This window comes from Delphinus delphis, chromosome 8 (assembly GCF_949987515.2).
Source record: "Delphinus delphis chromosome 8, mDelDel1.2, whole genome shotgun sequence".
NCBI lineage: Eukaryota > Metazoa > Chordata > Mammalia > Artiodactyla > Delphinidae > Delphinus > Delphinus delphis.
Window position 1 is genome coordinate 33,198,198 of NC_082690.1, and position 20,147 is coordinate 33,218,344.

At 37.7% G+C, this 20,147-nt stretch overlaps 1 protein-coding gene across 1 annotated transcript in view; it reads right to left on the minus strand.

Annotated features, from left to right (window-relative positions):
• CEP126 (centrosomal protein 126) overlaps nucleotides 1–20,147 on the minus strand; it is a 127,135-nt gene that overhangs the window by 86,319 nt on the left and 20,669 nt on the right. Inside the window, exon 3 of the mRNA XM_060017216.1 lies at nucleotides 4,010–4,155. Coding sequence (XP_059873199.1) covers nucleotides 4,010–4,155 — 146 coding nt within the window. The remainder of the gene's footprint in view (nucleotides 1–4,009; nucleotides 4,156–20,147) is intronic.

A 20,147-nucleotide genomic window follows, 5' to 3' on the forward strand; every position in this document is an offset into this window, starting at 1 on the left:
CATGAACACAAGTCATGTATTTCCTCAGGGTGTGCTGGCAGCTATCACTTTGGAAGGATGTGGGGCTGAAGAAGGGGGTGGGGGAGGTCCAGAGCCAGGAGTGAGCTGGGGCTTCCTCTCTGCTCAGGGACTGTCACCGCCTTATTGGGGCCAGGGTCGGGTCCCAAGTTGCTGGAGCAGAAGCCCAGAAGGGTTGGGTCTGAGCTAGCTCTGTTCCATTTAAGGTGAGCTTCCCCTCTCCCAGCACCAGCACTCTTGCCCCTGACGTAAGCAGTGCTGAAACAAGAGGGGCCAGTGTGAGCTCTTGGTGTGTGACCAGGTGCAGGCTGCAACAGTTTGGCTACATACAGAGTTTGGGCTGCTTTTGATGTGCTGCCTGTGCAAGTGTCCATAATGGCTGCCCTCACCCAAAGGATACCACTTTGGTTCTGAATTGCCTCTGTGTCTCATGGCTGAGCTGTTTCTTTGGTTGTGGCAGCCCTAGTTCCAGTGTGGAGCTGTGACATGAAGTAAGCAGGGATTGAGCATTCACTTGGCTCAGGCTGCGGTGTGCTCCAGAGCAGTTTCAGGAAACCAGTCAGCCACCTGCGCAGTTTCAATATGCCTCTCTGCCCTCTTTTGGGAGTAAGCAAGTGTGCGTGTACTCCCCCCAAACTCAAGTACAGGCTTCCCACAGCCCTCCTGTTAGTCCCACCAGCCCTCCAACCAGCCTAGGGGCTCATCTTCCCTGTGTTGGAGTCCAGGACTGGGGCACCCAATATGTGGCTGGAACAGAATCACTCACTCCCCAGGGAGGATTTCTGCCTGTGTAATCTCCCTTTTCCTCTGAGTACCCTTCCTGGAGCACAGGTCCCAACCTGATCGCTTCTCTTTCTTTCCTACCCTATTCCATGTGGATCTTTCTTTCAGCCTTGGCTGCACAGGAGTCTTTCTACCAGTTTCCAGTGAGAACTGTTTCACATGTAGATGTATTTTTGATGTGTTTGTTGGGGGAGGTGAGTTCTGTGTCCTCCTACTCCACCATCTTGATCTCCTCCCTTAATATATATTCTAATTTCCCTCTTGTCTTACACAGAAGGTAGAATATTATGTATACTGATATGAATCTATGCAATTTGGGGGGCTTCATTAAGAAAAAATACTGCAAAACTACTAATATAAAATTAGATGTAGAGGCCATGACAGTGAAACTGAAACCTTATTGGCTTTATGGTAAATCTATCTCTGCTGGAGTTTGTTCCATATAAGTCCATAAAGAATTTCCCAGTTTTTTAATAGCTGCATTATATTCCATTGAGTGAATGTGTACGTCATTTGTTTTTACTAAAACTCCTCACTTTCTGTACGTAGGCCCTTGGGTAGTCAGCACCCCCTCTGGGGCAAATGATACTCATGAGTGGTGAGTACTCTGAGGCATTTAATACAACTGACCACATCCGCTTTCTTAAAACTACCTTTTCTTTTGCCTCTTATAACAATTTTCTTTGTTTGCTTTTGTTTCCCATCCTACTTTCTTGATAACTACTTTTCAAAATCCATTTTTAGTTTTCATTTCTCTACTTATAATAAATGCTAGTGTGCACTAAGGTTCTATTTTAGGCCCTATCTTCAGTCTGCATCTATATCCAATATTTACCTTACCTTTCCACGTGGCTTCCTTTACCAACTATATATCTATTCATCAGTGACTCTTAAATGTAATTTCTATTCCATATCTTTTTCTTAAGTTTCAGATACATATTTCTAGTTGTTGATTTGATTTCCCTATTTGCATGAGTCATGGGAAGCTCAAAATCAATGCATTTAAAACTTAATAATCTTTATCTCTAACCTGATTCTTCTTCTTTACTTGCAACCTTGATTAATATCATCATCCACCAAAATAATTGATTCATTAACCAAGTCCTTACTGAGTGCTAAAAATTTGTGAGGCTATGCGCTAGTTCCTAGGGGCACTGTTCTCCTAGTCTTTCTTCCAGCCATCTTGATAAATTAGTAACTGAATCTATTGATTATATCTCTTGAATATATTACCTCCTGTCTCTATATCCAGTGCAGTGCTTTAATTTAGCAGCTTAACACTTCTTGCCACAAATACTGAAATAGTCTACTACTAGTCTACCTACTTTAATATGTCTCTACTTCAATTCACCTTCCATGTTGTATGGATAATTACCTTTCCAACAAATCTAATTTTAGCACAGACTCTTAGTTTCCTACCTAATATCCATTTTCCCTTTGTTCCTTGGTGACACACCCTATATTGGTAGGGGTGGCAGTACAGCCACATTAAAAAAAACAACAACTATATTTTCCAGTCTCCCTTGCAGATGGAGCTGCCAATTAGATATAAGCAGATAGATGGGGGCTTCTAGGAAAACAATTTAAAGGGAGCTCAGAGGTATACCCTTCTGTCCTTTCCATTTCTTCCTTCTTCCTGTCTACAACACTGACATTATGTCTGGAGCTTCAGCCGCTACCATATGAACATGAGGGTAAAGCTATGTAAATCACATACTGAGGGCAGCTGAGCTGAGAGACAGAAGGAGTCTGTGTTCCCAGTGACTTTGCATAATCATCAAACCAGCTCCTGACTGCCGAACTGAGGACTTCATATTACACTAGAGAAAAATAAACCCCTATGATGTTTAAGATATTATTATTTTTAGCAGTGTTACTAGCTGCCCTTACTTTCAGTAAGATCTTTTATTGACCCAGTTAACTGGCTTCTTTACAGTTAAAAAACTTTAAGTGGACTGCATATTGGATAAAGACAAAATTCCTAGCATGGGATATAAAGTTCTTAGAGAATTGTTCCAACTCATTTTTCTAGCCTTATATCCATTTTTTTCCCCATCCTATGCTTTGGATACACTTTGTATTTGCAATGTATAATTTATTTGTAAAAGCTGTTCCTTATGTCTGGGATGTTTTTAAATTGTCTCTTTGCTTGGCAAAATGCTTATTCTTTAAGATTCAAAATTTTCCAGGGATGATATCCCTCATATCCCTGTATAAGTTTAGTGTTCTTTCCTCTGTGCTCTCATAGTACTTTACACATTCTGCTACCATAGCAATTATATTTATTGACATTAATTGTTTATATCACTCTCATCTCCAAAATAAACTGTGAGGTCTTTAATGGTAGAGTACAATTAGATTTCTCTGTATCTCAGCATCTCAGCTTAGCCCAGGGCTGTGTACAATGGAGCACAACATATGTTTGCTGAATACATAAAGGTTCTGCTTCTCCTATTTTTTTGAAGCTTTGACATTTTGTTGCTAATTCTGTGTTACTATGTAAGGCATAAAAAAATATAGATGTGATATTGAAGAATCAAACATAATCATTTAAAAATTCTGAGTTTGTTTCAGTCTTAGATTGTTGGATTATGTCACTCTGTACTTTTGTTTTATTTTGCCAGTCTCTCAAATATGAATTTGAGCAAAAATGTGGACAAAATGCCAAAATGAATCTGACATTAATTTACTAAACCTAACGACTTCTCTGCCGGTCCAGTGGTTAAGACTTCATGCTTCCACTGCAGGGGGCACGGGCTTGATCCCTGGTCAGGGAATTAAGATTCCACATGCCGTGTGGTGCAGCCAAAAAAAAGGATATGTATATATATATATATATATATATATATGTGTGTATATAGATATAAATTTACTAAACCTAAATGCTAAATTTTCTTTTTATGTTAAGCTATTTATTAAATCAGTTTTAAAAAGACAAAACACTGTAAGCCAGTATTAAGTAGAATCAAACTTGTGTGCTTTCCAAATTTACAAATAGAGCCAACAAAATATTAATTCTCCAAATTAAACCTATATCAAATTGCAATTTTTCATTTCATTTTACTTTAGTCCTGTTATTCAAAAGGCATAGTAGCCTTTTTAGTCTGAATTTCCACTTTGTTTCTTAATTTATTTTATTGTCTACTCAAGCTGAATGTAATTATAACTTTCATTTTTTGTTTTTATATTGTTCTAGAAATTAAGGCACCTGTTCTCTTCCGCTGTGAAAGAGGAATATGGGCCCGCTGGAATTTTTCAGTAACTTCTTCAAACTTTTTTTTTCGTTGTTGAAGTATTTGTTCTCTGATTTGGTGTTCTCTTTCTTCTTGTTGTTTTCGTTTCTCTTCAAAAGCTCTGTATTTAAAACACAAGGTAGACAACAGAACTGACAATAAGTTTATAAAATCGCAACACAGAAAATAGTTCCAAAACAATACATTTATTATATAAGAGTGTTTTCATATTTCAAAAGTTTAATTACTTAGAAAAAACAAGTTTTAAATAAAAAAAGGCCCTTTGCTAAGAATTTAAATACCTTTGCAAATAGTAATTTCAGAACCTTATCTAGGTCTTTTGCAACTAAGAGAAGGCCTTTAATGAAGCTCTTTCTAATTTGGGGCAGGCCTGCACACACGTCCCCCTTCCACTTCCCAAGCCCTGCTGTGGAAAAAGTCTTTTCTAAAAAGCTACACTATTTTCTATAATGTGAAGAACTAACTCATTGGTAAAAAAATCAGTCTTGCAAATTATGGAGTAACCAGGAAAATATTGTATATTTCTCTTTTTCTTTTAGCCAAAAGTTCAAAATTGGCAGTCATGTTGAGTCTGAACTGTGCCAAAAATCTGGACAATTTACATAAAAATCTTGATTCTCGACTTCTCTTGAAAATATGAAAGATTTGGCAACCCTGGACTCTTATTCACACATGGTTATAAACACCTGCCCATAATTCTTGCCATCTCTATTTTTCTTAACTTTCCTGTTTCATTTATTTCTGATTGTCCCTAGGCATTTGAGTTTATATTCAAAGAATTAATTTCAAAGAATTAATTATGTTCATAAGAATGTGTGTGTTTGAGTGATTCAATAATTATCTTCTGGATAATGAGAAAAATGAAGAAGCAAGTTTACAACTCACTGGTAGAGAAACCTCCAAGTACCTCTTTGGAATACATGGGGTTGGGAGGTGGTTGGTAAGAACTCTTTAAATTTTTCAGTGCCATAGGTTACTATTAACCATCCTTCCGAAGACCTCCACTGGCTGGAGCATTATTCTAGTTTAATAACTCAGATTTTAGGAACTATAATTCTGGGCAGTAGGGCCATAGATCTTCAAGTGGTTCAATCTCTGTGGTAGGTATGAGGTAGTGGTGTGGTGCCACAGGTGGGAGAGGATATTTTTACTTCTCAAAACAATATCCTTCAAGAATTACCCCAGAATCCATCAGTGGGTACTTGAACCGGCCCTGCTGTCCCAGGAGTGCACGGAAACCTTTCACTACTAGGAAATCCGCCAGTGGCTTCCAGGACCAGCCAGGTGTCCTGGGAGTGTGTGGATAATGCCTCCCACTAGGAAATTTGCTAGTGGGTGCCAGGACTTTCCATGGTGTCCCAGGAGGGCGCAGATAGTTCCCTGCACTAGGAAATTCACCCAGAGGAGGGGCTGAAACCACAGCTGAGCCCCAGGGGCTATGTGACTAAGAAATAAGAGCTTAAATCTCTCCTCGTGGCTGCACAAACTGTGGACTTACACCTCGGTTGACAGCTTCCTAAATTCAGTGTCTGCGAAACATCTGAAAGGACAAGTGCTCTTGCATCTGGGATGGGTTTGGCTTTACCAGCTGTGGGCTCTGTGGGCATGTACATGTGGGAGTAGGGCCAGACCGAGTTTGAGCTGCCTCCATAGTCCCCACAGTGGGTCCAGGTGCATGATTACTGCAGTACTGGGACCTAACCTCAGTAGACCTGCACTGGTGGCTGGGTGAAAAGAATGTCCGAGAGTTACCAGGGCCAATTACCAGCATACCCACAGTTAAGGTGGGACTGAGAGCAGTGCCAACAACAGATACTTTCTGACCCCACACAGTGGGTGAAAGGGGACACAACAGAGCATATACACAGGTGAACAGCTCTAAAGGAGGAAAACTCAGTGGCTTCTCTCCTAGTGGGAATGCTCCAATTCTTCCTACCTTGCACCATAGATCAGAATCACAGTGAAGAAACAGATCTGGGGGCCTCTACTCCAACAACTAGGGAGCAGACTCCACCCCTGACAGGGCAGTGACAACCACAGAGCAAAGGGGAGCCCCTGCTCAATATCTAGGGCAATATCTGATCACCACGACACAAATCAAAGCCCCTATCAAGGGGATAACAGCACAAGCCTCTGGACCAACCTCTCCCAACAGGGGGCAGACACCAGAAACAAGAGGAACTACAACACTGTAGCCTGCAGAAAGGAGACCACAAACACAGAAAGTTAGACAAAATGAGATGACAGAAAAATAAGTTACAGATGAAGGAGCAAGGTAAAAATAGACAAGACCAAATAAATGAAGAGGAAATAGGCAATCTACCTGAAAAAGAATTCAGAGTAATGATAGTAAAGATGATGCAAGATCTAAGAAATAGAATACAAGCATAAATCGAGAAAAGAAAGAAATGTTTAACAAGGACCTAGAAGAACTAAAGAACAAATAAACAGAGATGAACAATACAATAACTTAAATGAAACATACACTAGAAGGAATCAATACCAGAATAACTGACACAGAAGAATGGATACATGTGCTGGAATATAGAATGGTGGAAATAACTGCCACAGAACAAAATAAAGAAAAAAGAATGAAAAGAAATGAGGGCAGTCTCAGAACTTCTGGGGCAACATTAAATGTGGCAATATTTGAATTATAGGGGTCCTTGAAGAAGAAGAAAAAGAGAAAGGGTCTGAGAAAATATGTGAAGAGATTATAGTCCAAAACTTTCTTAACATGGGAAAAGGAAGAGTCACCCAGGTCCAGGAAGCCCAGAGAGTCCCATACAGGATAAATCCAAGGACGAACACACCAAGACACATATTAATCAAACTAACAAAAACTAAACACAAAGAAAAAATATTAAAAGCAGCAAGGGAAATGGAACAAATAACACACAGGGTAATCCCCATAAGGTTAACAGCTGATCTTTCAGCAGACACTCTGCAGGCCAGAAGGCAGTGGCAGGATATATTTAAAGTGATGAAAGGGAAAAACCTACAACCAAGATTAGTCTACCCGGCAAGGATCTCATTCAGATTCTACAGAGACATCAAAAGCTTTACAGACAAGCAAACGTTAAGAGAATTTAGCATGACAAAACCAGCTTTACAATACATGCTAATGGAACTTCTCTAGGCAAGAAACACAAGAGAAGGAAAAGACCTACAAAAACAAACCCAAAACAATTAAGAAAATGGGAATAGGAACATACACATTGATAATTACCTTAAATGTAAATGGATTAAATGCTCCAACCAAAAGACACAGACTGGCTGAATGGATACAAAAACTGGACCCATATATATGCTGTCTACAAGAGACCCACTTCAGACCTAGGGACACATACAGACTGAAACTGAGGGGTTGGAAAAAGATATTCTATGCAAATGGAAATCAAAAGAAAGCTGGAGTAGCAATACTCACATCAGATAAAATAGACCTTAAAATAAAGACTGTTGCAAGAGACTAGGAAGGACACTACATAATGATCAAGGGATCAATCCAAGAAGAAAACATAACAATTGTAAATATATATGCACTCAACATAGGTGCTCCACAATATATAAGGCAAATGTAACAGCCATAAAAGGGGAAATTGACAGTAACATAATAATAGTGGGGGACTTTAACACCCCACTTACAGCAATGGACAGATCATTCAGACAGAAAATTAATAAGGAAACACAAGCCTTAAATGACACATTAGACCAGGTAGACTTAATTGATATTTATAGGACATTCCATCCAAAAGCAACAGAATACACTTTCTTCTCAAATGTACATAGAAATTCTTCAGGATGGATCATATGGTCAGTCAAAAATAAAGCCTCGGTAAATTTAAGAAAACTGAAATCATATCAAGCGTCTTTTCCAACCACAACGCTATAGACTAGAAATCAATTATAGAAAATACACCATAAAAAATACAAACACTTGGAGGCTAAACAATATGTTACTAAATAAACAATGGCTCACTGAAGAAATCAAAGAGAAAATTTTAAAAGTACCTGGAGACAAATGACAATGAAAATATGACAATCCAAAACCTACGGGACTCAGCAAAAGTAGTTCTAAGAGGGAAATTTATACCAATACAATCCCAGCTCAAGAAACAAGAAAAATCTCAAATAAACAACTTAACCTTACACCTAAATCAATTAGGGAAAGAACAAACAGAACCCAAAGTTAGCAGAACAAAAGAAATCATAAAGATCAGACTAGAAATAAATGAAATAGAGGTGAAGAAAATAGAAAAGATCAATAAAACTAAAGCTGGTTCTTTGAAAAGATAAACAAAATTGATAAACCTTTAGCCAGACTCATCAAGAAAAAAAGGGAGTGGAATCAAATCAAGAAAACTAGAAATGAAAAAGGAGAAGTTACAACTGACACCACAGAAATACAAAGGATCATAAGAGACTACAACAAGCAACTACATGGTGAAACATGGTCAACCTGGAACAAATGGACAACTTCTTAGAAAGGTACAACCTTCCAAGATTGAACCAGGAAGAAACAGAAAATATGAACAGACAAATCACAAGTAATGAAATTGAAACTATGATAAAAAATCTTCCAACAATCAAAAGTCCAGGACCAGATAGCTTCACAGGCGAATTCGATCAAATGTTTAGAGAAGAGCTAACACCTATTCTTCTAAAACTCTTCCAAAAATTTGCAGAGGAAGAAAAACTCCCAAACTCATTCTATGAGGTCCCCATCACCCTGATACCAAAACGAGACAGATTGGAAGAATCAATATTGTGAAAATGACTATACTACCCAAAGCAATCTACAGATTCAATGCAATCCCTGTCTAATTACCAATGGCATTTTTCACAGAATTAGAACAAAAAATTTTATAATTTGTATGAAAACACAGAATACCCCTAATAGCCAAAGTAATCTTGAGAAAGAAAAACAGCTGGAGGAATCTGGCTCCCTGACTTCACACTATACTACAAAGCTACAGCCACCAAAACAGTATGATACTGGTTCAAAAACAGAAATATAGATCAGTGGAACAGGATAGAAACCCTAGAGGTAAACCCACACACTTATGGTCACCTAATCTATGACAAAGGAGGGAAGAATATACAATGGAGAAAAGACAGTCTCTTCAATAAGTGGTGCTGGGAAAACTGGACAACTACATGTAAAAGAATGAAATTAGAACACTCCCTAACATCATACACAAAAATAAACTCCAAATGGATTAAAGACCTAAATGTAAGGCCAGATACCATAAAACTCTTAGAGGAAAACATAGGCAGAACACTTTCTGACATAAATCACAGCAAGATATTTTGACCCACTTCTTATAGAGTAATGAAAATAAAAATAAACAAATGGAACCTAATTAAACTTAAAAGCTTTTGCATGACAAAGGAAACCACAAACAAAATGAAAAAACAACCCTCAGAATGGGAGAAAATATTTGCAAATGAAGCAACTGACAAGGGATTAATCTCCAAAATATACTAACAGCTCATGCAGCTCAATTAAAAAAAAAAACAATCAAAAAATAGGCGGAAGATCTAACTAGACATTTCTCCAAAGAAGACATACAGATGGTTAATAAACACATGAAAAGATGCTCAACATCACTAATTATTAGAGAAACGCAGGTCAAAACTACAATGAGGTATCACCTCACACTGGTCAGAATGGTCATCATCAAAAAGCCTACAAATAACAAATGCTGGAGAGGGTGTGGAGAAAAGGGAACACTCCTACATTGTTGGTGGGAATGTAAATTGGTACAGCTATTATGAACAGTATGGCAGTTCCTTAAAAAACTAAAAATAGAGCTACCATATGATCCTGCAATCCCACTCTGGGGCATATGTCCAGAGAAAACATAATTTGAAAAGTTATATGCACCCCAATGTTCATTGCAGCACTATTTACAATAGCCAAGACATGGAAGTAAGCTAAATGTTCATCAACAGAGGAATGGATAAAGAAGATGTGGTGCAAATATACAATGGAATATTACTCAGCCATAAAAAGAATGAAATAATGCCATTTGCAGCAGCATGGATGGACCTAGAGATTATCATACTAAGTGAAGTAAGCCAGACAGATAAAGACAAATATCATATATATCACTTATATGTGGAATCTTCAAAAATGGTACAAATGAACTTATTTACAAAACAGAAACAGACTCACAGACTTAGTAAACAAACTTATGTTTACTAAAGGGGAAAGGTGCAGGGGAGGGATAAATTAGGAGTTTGGGTTTAACACAAACACTACTATATATAAGACAGATAATCAACAAGGACCTACTGCATAACACAGGGAACTCTATTCAACATTCTGTAACATCTGCTATGGGAAAAGAATCTGAAAAAGAATGGATATATGTTTATAATGGATTCACTTTGCTGTAGACCTGAATCTATCACATCATTGTAGATAAACTATACTCTAATATAAAAGTTAAATTAAAAAAATTTCTATATTAAACATATATTACTTGCATGATTTAAAAAAATCTTAAAGGTAGTTACAGAAAAAAGACACATTACATATAGAGGAGCAACAATATGAATGACAGCTAATTCTCAGTGAGAAACATGAAGGTCAGAAGGCAAGAGAGTGGCATTTTTATAGTGCTAAAAGAAAATAGCTCTTAACTCAGAATTGTGTATTCAGTGCAACTCTCTTTCAAAAATGAAAGCAAACTAAAGTTATCTTCAGATAAACAAAAGCTGAGAGTGTTTGTTGCCAGATGTCCTCCACTACAAGAAATGCCAAAGGAAGTTCTTCAGGCTAAAGGGAAATTACACCAGATGGAAACATGGATCTCCACAAAGGAATGAAGAACACTGGAAAAATAAATTTGTGGGTAAATGGAAAATAGTATGTTAATTCTCTCTTCTCTAACTGTTAAAAAGACTACTGAGGGTTTAATACAAAAAAATACAACATTGTATTTTGGGTTTATTAACATGTAAAGATGTAAAAGAAATGACAATAATAGCACAAATGATGCCAGAGTTGGGGTGGGGTAGACAGAATTATAATGTTAAAAGATCCTCATATTTTATGTGAAATGATCCAATATTAACTCCAAATAGTTAAGAATGGATTTTTTAATTCCTAGAGGTGCCACTGAATAAAGGAAAATTGAAAAAAATTTTTTTTTACTAAGCCAAAGTAAGACAGGGAAGGAGGAAAAGACAAACAGTAGAAAAAATACAGAATTAATAGAAAACGAAGTTAAATGATAGACCTAAATCAAACCATTTCAATAATTATTAAATGGAAATGGATGAAACACTCCATTTAAAAGGCAGAGTCTTGGTTTTGGGAGATAATTCTCTATGAATATTTCATGTTTCCACATAGTCCGGGTCCTCTGTGTGAAGGCATTTACAGCCCAGTTCAAAATGTTTGTATAAGGAGACATTCCAGGATAGTAAAGCTTAGAGAGGTTTCTCTTCCTGGAGACAACCTGGGGTAGTAAAGATAGAGATCTCTCCTTGCTTACATTCCAGAGTAAAGATAGGATGCCTCTCTCTCCCTCTCTGGAGGGGAGGATGGGCAGTAGCCATGCATAAGATCAGTTTCCCAATTCTGTGGTTCCGACTCTGTAATGAACCCCACTGCATGTATAACTGCTGTCTGGCCTTCAGTACACTGCCCTTTGGGGACTGGAGGTTGGGGAATTGACACAAGATATTGCTTTGGCTACTGCTTTTCCTGTGGAAACTCTTTGTCTTTGAATTAGGGGATTTATGTTTATGATATGAAGAAATTGTATCCAGAATACATTAAAAAACTTACAAGAAGAAAATGACAACCCAATTAAAAAATGAACAAAATATTAGAAGAGAAACTTCACAAAAACCATACAGGAATGGCTAGTCAAGGAAGTGCAAAATATAACCATTTAAAACCTATTATATGGCTAAAATGAAACAGATTGGATTGGAAGGTTATAAAAGCCACTGGGGCTCATGTACATTGCTGGTGGGTGTGTAAATGGTTAGCCCTTTTGTAAAACTGTTTCACAGCTTCATATATGGATAAACACACACATACCCTAAGACCCAGCAATTCTACTTTTAGGTATTTATTGGGAGAAATGAAACACACGTCCACAAAAAAATTTTCTTAATTATTGATTCTTTCATGTGAATTATCTTTCAGTCAGCAGCTTTATTAATAGTCATAAATTGAAAAAACATAATGTCCATCAATAGGAAAATGGATAAACAAATTATGGTATTTTCTTACAATGTAATGTCACTCAGCAATAAAAAAGAATGAACTACTGATATATGTAATGACATGGATGACTCTCAACATTAAGAAAAAGAAGCCAGAAACAAAAGTGCAAAAACAGGCAAAACGAATTCTGATGACAGAAATCAGAGCAGTGGTTGTTATAAAGGTAGAAATTAACTACAAGGGATTTGAGGGTATATGCAAGGGAATGATAATGACAGATCATGGAGTGAGAAGCTCAGTTTGAATAAAAGTGCAGCTATGAGGCATGGAATGAACAGAGAAAGGGTGATAGGATAAGTGGACTGGGGTGTAGTCTTAGAATTGCTGAATTCAGAGTACTAGGAGGAGGTGATACGGAAAGATAGGAGGTATAGATTAGAGACTGAGATGCTTGAAATTTAGGTTTTGGAGGTGGAGGAGTAATTGGTAATAGCTGAGGTGAGGTGCCATTGACTGGGTGAAGTTCAAGAAAATAACAGGTCACCAGGTTGGATGGGTGGTCTAGGCAAATATTAAAAGTACAAAGAACAATCACTGTAATAGTGGTAGGGAGACAAAAAGAGACAGGTGCTAAAACTTTCAAGGGATGACATAGAGGATCTATAAGTGGCTACAATCAGAGAGGAAGTGGTGAGCAACATAGTTTGATGGGATTTGCTTCAGAAGAACTGGGGAATTTTAAAGAAAAGAGAGAGAAATTATTAGAAGTGATAATGAGTAGCAATAATGATTCCTTATACCTCATCCTCAACAATTTTTATATTGTTCCACAGTGGCCCTGTTCTCTGGGATAAAACATATATAGATAGTAATAATAATTTCACACAGTCCTTTCTTGGACCATAGGAAATAAAGCCTGTGATAGACTGAATCAAATTAAACCAGAGATGGAATGTGATCAAAAAGCAGACGTTTCCACTCCTAAACTAATAGGCCCAATAATAAAAAGTTTTGATAAGCAATTGTAGTGATGATTACTGTAGTTCCTTCGTTATTCAGTTAATGACTAGTTACTGATTTTCTTTTATGCTAATAAGTGCCAGGCACTGTGGTAAGTGCTGTGGGAATAGAAGGATCTGGTGATAAAAATGAGAAAGATAGCTTCTCTACCATTGTAGAATGCAGAGTTGGAAGAGTATGTTGCTGCATCCCATTAACCCTGGGATTAGCCCTTTTCACAGAAGAAACATGGTCTGTCTTGGCAACAGAAAAACATTTTTTTTGATAAATAAAAAGTATATATATTAAAGGTTTACAACATATTTTGATATATATGTATACATTATGAAATGATTACAACAAGCAAAATAATTAACATATCGATCACCTCTCATAGTTACTTCTTTTGTGTGTGTGGTGAGATCACTTGAGCTCTACTCTCTTAGCAAATTTCCAATATATAATACATTATTACTAACTACAGTCACTGTGCATTAGATTTCCAGAACTTACTCATCTTATAAATGAAAGTCTGTATCCTTTAATCAATCTCTTTCCTTTTAGCCCACACCCTCCCACCAGCCTCCATAAACCACAATTCCACTCTGTTACTATGAAGTCAACTTTTTTTTTTTAGAGTCTACATATAAGTGAAAGATCATGTAATACTTGTCTTTCTGTGTCTGGCTTATTTCACTTAGTATAATGTCCTCCAGATTCATTCATGTTGTTGCAAATGACAGGATTTCCTTTTTTTTAAGGCTGAGTAATATTCCATGGTATATATATCCCACATTTTCTTTATCCATTCATCCATTAACAGACTTTTAGATTGTGTATTGCGAATAATGTGCCTTAGAAACATTAAAAGGGTCTATTTAACATGTACAATTTGCCTCATGAAAGATGTAGACCACCTTGGCTCAAAGCGAGACACCTCATAAAATGATGGCCATATACTGAACTGTTTGTTCTGGTTTCCTGGGAATTTACAGCTATGACATATAATTTTTTTCTATTGGAAATATTCTTAAGAAGAGAACAAATAACCACCATTGCAATAACTTTCTTTAACAATAGAACCCAAGCTGTAGTAATTAAGAGTAACTGAGGGGGAGACCTTCAAGATGGTGGAAGAGTAAGATGTGGAGATGACCTTCCTCTCCAGAAATACATCAGAAATACATCTACATGTGGAACAACTCCTACAAAACACCTACTGAATGCTGGCAGAAGACCTCAGACTTCCCAAAAGGCAAGAAACTCCCCACATTCCTGGGTAGGGAAAAAGAAAAAAGAAAAAACAGAGACAAAAGAATAGGGACAGCACCTGCACTTCTGGGAGGGAGCTGTGAAGGAGGAAATGTTTCCACACACTTGGAAGGCCCTTCACTGGTGGAGACGGCGTGTGGTCGGGGGGAAGCTTCAGAGCCATGGAGGACAGCGCAGCAACAGGGGTGCAGATGGCAAAGCACAGAGATTCCCGCACAGAGGATCAATGCTGACCAGCACTCACCAGCCCGAGAGGCTTGTCTACTCACCCACCGGGACTGGAGGGGGTTGGGAGCTAAGGCTCTGGCTTCAGAGTTCAGATCCCGGGGACAGGACTGGGGTTGGCTGTGTGAACACAGCCTGAAGGGGGCTAGTGTGCCACAGCTAGCTGGAGGGAGTCCAGGAAAAAGTCTGGAACTGCCTAAGAGGCAAGAGACCATTGTTTTGGGGTGTGCAAGGAGAGGGGATTCAGAGCACCTCCTAAATGAGCTCCAGAGATGGGTGCAAGCTGTGGCTATCAGCACAGACACCAGAGATGGGCATGAAATGCTAAGGCTGCTGCTGCAGCCACCAAGAAGCCTGTGTGCAAGCACAGGTCACTATCCACAACTCCCCTCCCGGGAGCCTGGCAAACCCACCACTGCCAGGGTCCCATGAACTAAGGACAACTTTGCTGGGAGAACACACAGCACACCTCAGGCTGTTGCAACATCACGCCAGCCTCTGCCACCGCAGGCTTGCCCTGCATTCTGTACCCCTCCCTCTCCCTGGCCTGAGTGAGCCAGAGCCCCCTAATAAGATGCTCCTTTAACCCCATCCTGTCTGAGGGAAGAACACATGCCCCCAGGCGATCTACATGCAGTGGCAGGGCCAAATGCAAAGCTGAACCCCGGGAGCTGTGCGAACAAAGAAGAGAAAGGAAAATTTCTCTCAGCAGCCTCAGGAGCAGTGGATTAAATGTCAACAATCAACTTGATGTACCCTGCATCTCCAGAATACCTGAATAGACAACAAATCATCCAAAAATTGAGGTGTTGGACTTTGGGAGCAACAGTAGACTTGGGGTTTGCTTTCTGTATCTAATTTGTTTCTGGTTTTATGTTTATCTCAGTTTAGTATTTAGAGTTTATTATCATTGGTAGATTTGTTTATTGATTTGGTTGCTCTTTTCCTTTTTTAAAAAATATATACATATATATATTTTTCCTTTTTCTCTTTTTGTGAGTGTGTATGTGTATGCTTCTTTGTGTGATTTTGTCTGTATAGCTTTGCCTTTACAATTTGTCCCAAGGTTCTGTCTGTCTTTTATTAAATTACTTTTAAATATTTTAAAATTTTTAATATATTTTTAAAATTTTAATAACTTTATTTTGTTGTCTTTTTTTCTTTCTTTGTTTGTTTCTCCCATTTCTTCTGAGCCATGTGGTTGACAGGGTCTTGGTGCTCTGGCTGGGTGTCAGGCCTATGCCGCTGAGGTGGGAGAGCCAAGTTCAGGACATTGGTCCACCAGAGACCTCCCACTTCCCCATAATATCAAGTGGCAAAAGAAGCTCTCCCAGAGATCTCCATCTCAAGGCTAAGACCCAGCTTACACAACCCAATGAAACAACCTTACCCACTGGGGGCAGACACCAAAAACAATGGAACTACAAACTTTCAGCCTGAGAAAAGGAGACCCCAAACACAATAAGTTAAGCAAAATAAGAAGACAGAGAAACACACAGCAGATGAAGGAGCAAGGTAGAAACCCACTAGACCAAACAAAGGAAGAGGAAATAGGCGGTCTACCTGAAAAAGAATTCAGAGTAATGATAGTAAAGCTGATCCAAAATCTTGGAAATAGAATGGAGAAAATACAAGAAACGTTTAAACAAGAACCTAGAAGAACTAAAGAGTAAACAAACAATGATGAACAACAAAATAAATTGAAAATAAAAATTCTCTACAAGGAACCAATAGCACAATAACTGAGGCAGAAGAACAGATAAGTGACCAGGAAGATAAAATTGTGGAAATAACTACCAGAGAGCAGGATAAAGATAAAAGAATGAAAAGAATTGAAGACAGTCTCAGAGACCTCTGGGACAACATTAAATGCAGCAACATTCGAATTATAGGGTTCCCAGAAGAAGAAGACAAAAAGAAAGGGACTGAGAAATATTTGAAGAGATTATAGTTGAAAACTCCACTAATAAGGGAGAAGAAATAGTCAATCAAGTCCAGGAATCCCAGAGAGTCCCATACAGGATAAATCCAAGAAGAAACATGCCAAGACACATATTAAGCAAAACATCAAAAATTAAATACAAAGAAAAAGTATTAAAAGCAGCAAGGGACAAACAACAAATAACATACAAGGGAATCCCCATCAGGCTAACAGCTGATATTTCAGCAGAAACTCTGCAAGCCAGAAAGGAGTGGCAGGACATATTTAAAGGGATGAAAAGGAAAAACCTACAATCAAGATTACTCTACCTGGCAAGGACGTCTTTCAGATTCGATGGAGAAATCAAAACCTATACAGACAAGCAAGCTATGAGAATTCAGCACCACAAAACCAGCTTTACCACAAATTCTAAAGGAACTTCTCTAGGCAGGAAACTCAGGAGTAGGAAAATACCTACAATAACAAAACCCCCATAAATTAATAAAATAGTAATAGGAACATACATATTGATAATTACCTTAAATGTAAATGGATTAAATGCTCCAGCAAAAAGACATAGACTGGCTGAATGGGTACAAAGACAAGACCCTTATATATGCTGTCTACAAGAGTCCCACTTCAGACCTAGGGACACATACAGGCTGAAAGTGAGGGGATGGAAAAAGATATTACATGCAAATGGAAATTAAAAGAAAGCTGGAGTAGCAATTCTGATATCAGACAAAAATAGACTTTAAAATAAAGACTATTACAAGAGACAAAGAAGGACACTACATAATGATCAAGGGATCAATCAAAGAAGAAGATATAACAAGTGTAAATATTTATGCACTCAACATAGGAGCACCTCAATACATAAGGCAAATGCTAACACCCATAAAAGGGGAAATTGACAGTAACACAATCATAGTAGGGGACTTTAACACTGCACTTTCACCAATGGACAGATCATCCAAAATGAAAATAAATAAGGAAACACAAACTTTAAATGATACATTAAACAAGATGGATGTAATTGATATTTATAGGACATACCATCCCAAAACAACAGAATACACTTTCTTCTCAAGTGCTTATGGAACATTCTCCAGGTCAGATCATATCCTAGGTCACAAATCAAGCCTTGGTAAATTTAAGAAAATTGAAATCATATCAAGTGTCTTTTCTGACCACCACACTATGAGACTAGATATCAGTTACAGGAAAAAATCTGTAAAAAATACAAACACATGGAGGCTAAACAATACACTATTAAGTAACCAAGAGATCACTGAAGAAACCAAAGGGGTGATCAAAAAATACCTAGAAACAAATGACAATGAAAACATGACAACCCAAAAACCCATGGGATGCAGCAAAAGCAGTTCTAAGAGGGAAGTTTAGAGCAATACAATCCTACCTGAAGAAATCAGAAACATCTCAAATAACCTAATCTTGCACCTAAAGCAATTAGAGAAAGAAGAATAACAAAAAACCCCAAAGTTAGTAGAAGAAAAGAAATCATAAAGATCAGATCAGAAATAAATGAAAAAGAAAAGAAGGAAACAAGAGCAAAGATCAATAAAACTAAAAGCTGGTTCTTTGAGAAGATAAACAAAATTGATAAACCATTAGCCAGACTCATCAAGAAAAAAAGGGAGCAGACTCAAATCAACAGAACTAGAAATGAAAAAGAACAACTGACAGTGCAGAAATACAAAGGATCATGGGAGATTACTACAAGCAACTACATGCCAATAAAATGGACAACGTGGAAGAAATGGACAAATTCGTAGAAAAGCACAACCTTCTGAGACTGAACCAGGAAGAAATAGAAACTATAAACAGACCAATCACAAGCACTGAAGTTGAAACTGTGATTAAAATTCTTCTAACAAACAAAACTGCAGGACCAGATGGCTTCACAGGCGAATTCGATCAAACATTTAGAGAAGAGTTAACATCGATCGTTTTGAAACTTTTCCAAAATATAGCAGAGGGAGGAACACTCCCAAACTCATTCTATGAGGCCACCATCACCCTGATACCAAAACCAGACAAAGACGTCACAAAGAAAGAAGACTACAGGCCAGTATGCCTGATGAACATAGATGCAAAAATCCTCAATAAAATACTAGCAAACGGAATCCAACAGCACATTTAAAGGATGATACACCATGATCAAGTGGGGTTTATCCCAGGAATGCAAGGATTCTTCAATATAGGCAAATCAATCAGTGTAATAAAACATATTAACAAACTGAAGGAGAAAAACCATATGGTCATCTGAATAGATGCAGAAAAAGCTTTCAACAATATTCAACACCCATTTATGATAGAAACCCACCAGAAATTAGGCATAGAGGGAAGTTACCTCAATATAATAAAGGCCATATATGACAAACCCACAGCCAATATAGTTCTTAATGGTGAAAAACTTCAACCATTTCCTCTAACATCAGGAACAAGACAAAGTTGTCCACTCTCACCACTATTATTAAACAAAGTTTTGGAAGTTTTAGCCACAGCAATCAGAGAAGAAAAAGAAATAAAAGGAATCCGAATCGGAAAAGAAGAAGTAAAGCTGTCACTGTTTGCAGATGACATGATACTATATATAGAGAATCCTAAAGATGCTACCAGAAAACTACTAGAGATAATCAATGAATTTGGTAAAGTAGCAGGATACAAAATTAATGCACATAAATCTCTTGCATTCCTATACACTAATGATGAAAAATCTGAAAGCAAAATTAAGGAAACACTCCCATTTACCATTGCAACAAAAACAATAAAATACCTAGGAATAAACCTACCTAAGGAGGTGAAAGACCTCTATGCAGAAAACTATAAGACACTCATGAAAGAAATCAAAGATGATACAAACAGATGGAGAGATATACGACATCCTTGGATTGGAAGAATCAATATTGTGAAAATGACTATACTACCCAAAGCAATCTACAGATTCAATGCAATCCCTATTAAATTACAAATGACATTTTTTACAGAACTAGAACAAAACATTTCACAATTTGTATGGAAACTCGAAAGACCCTGAATAACCAAAGCAATCTTGAGAAAGATAAATGGAGCTGGAGGAAATCAAGCTCCCTGACTTCAGACTATACTAGAAAGCTACAGTAATCAAGACAGTATGGTACTGGCACAAAAACAGAAATATATCAATGGAACAGGTTAGAAAGCCGAGAGATAAGCCCATGCACATATGGCCACCTTATTTTTCATAAAGGAGGCAAGAATATAAAATGGAAAAAAGACAGCCTCTTCAATAAGTGGGGCTGGGAAAATTGGACAGCTACCTATAAAAGAGTGAAATTAGAACACTCCCTAACACCATACACAAAAATAAACTCAAAATGGATTAAAGACCAAAAGTAAGGCCACACAGTATAAAACTCTTAGAGGAAAACATAGGCAGAACACTCTATGACATAAATCACAGCAAGATTCTTTTTGACCCACC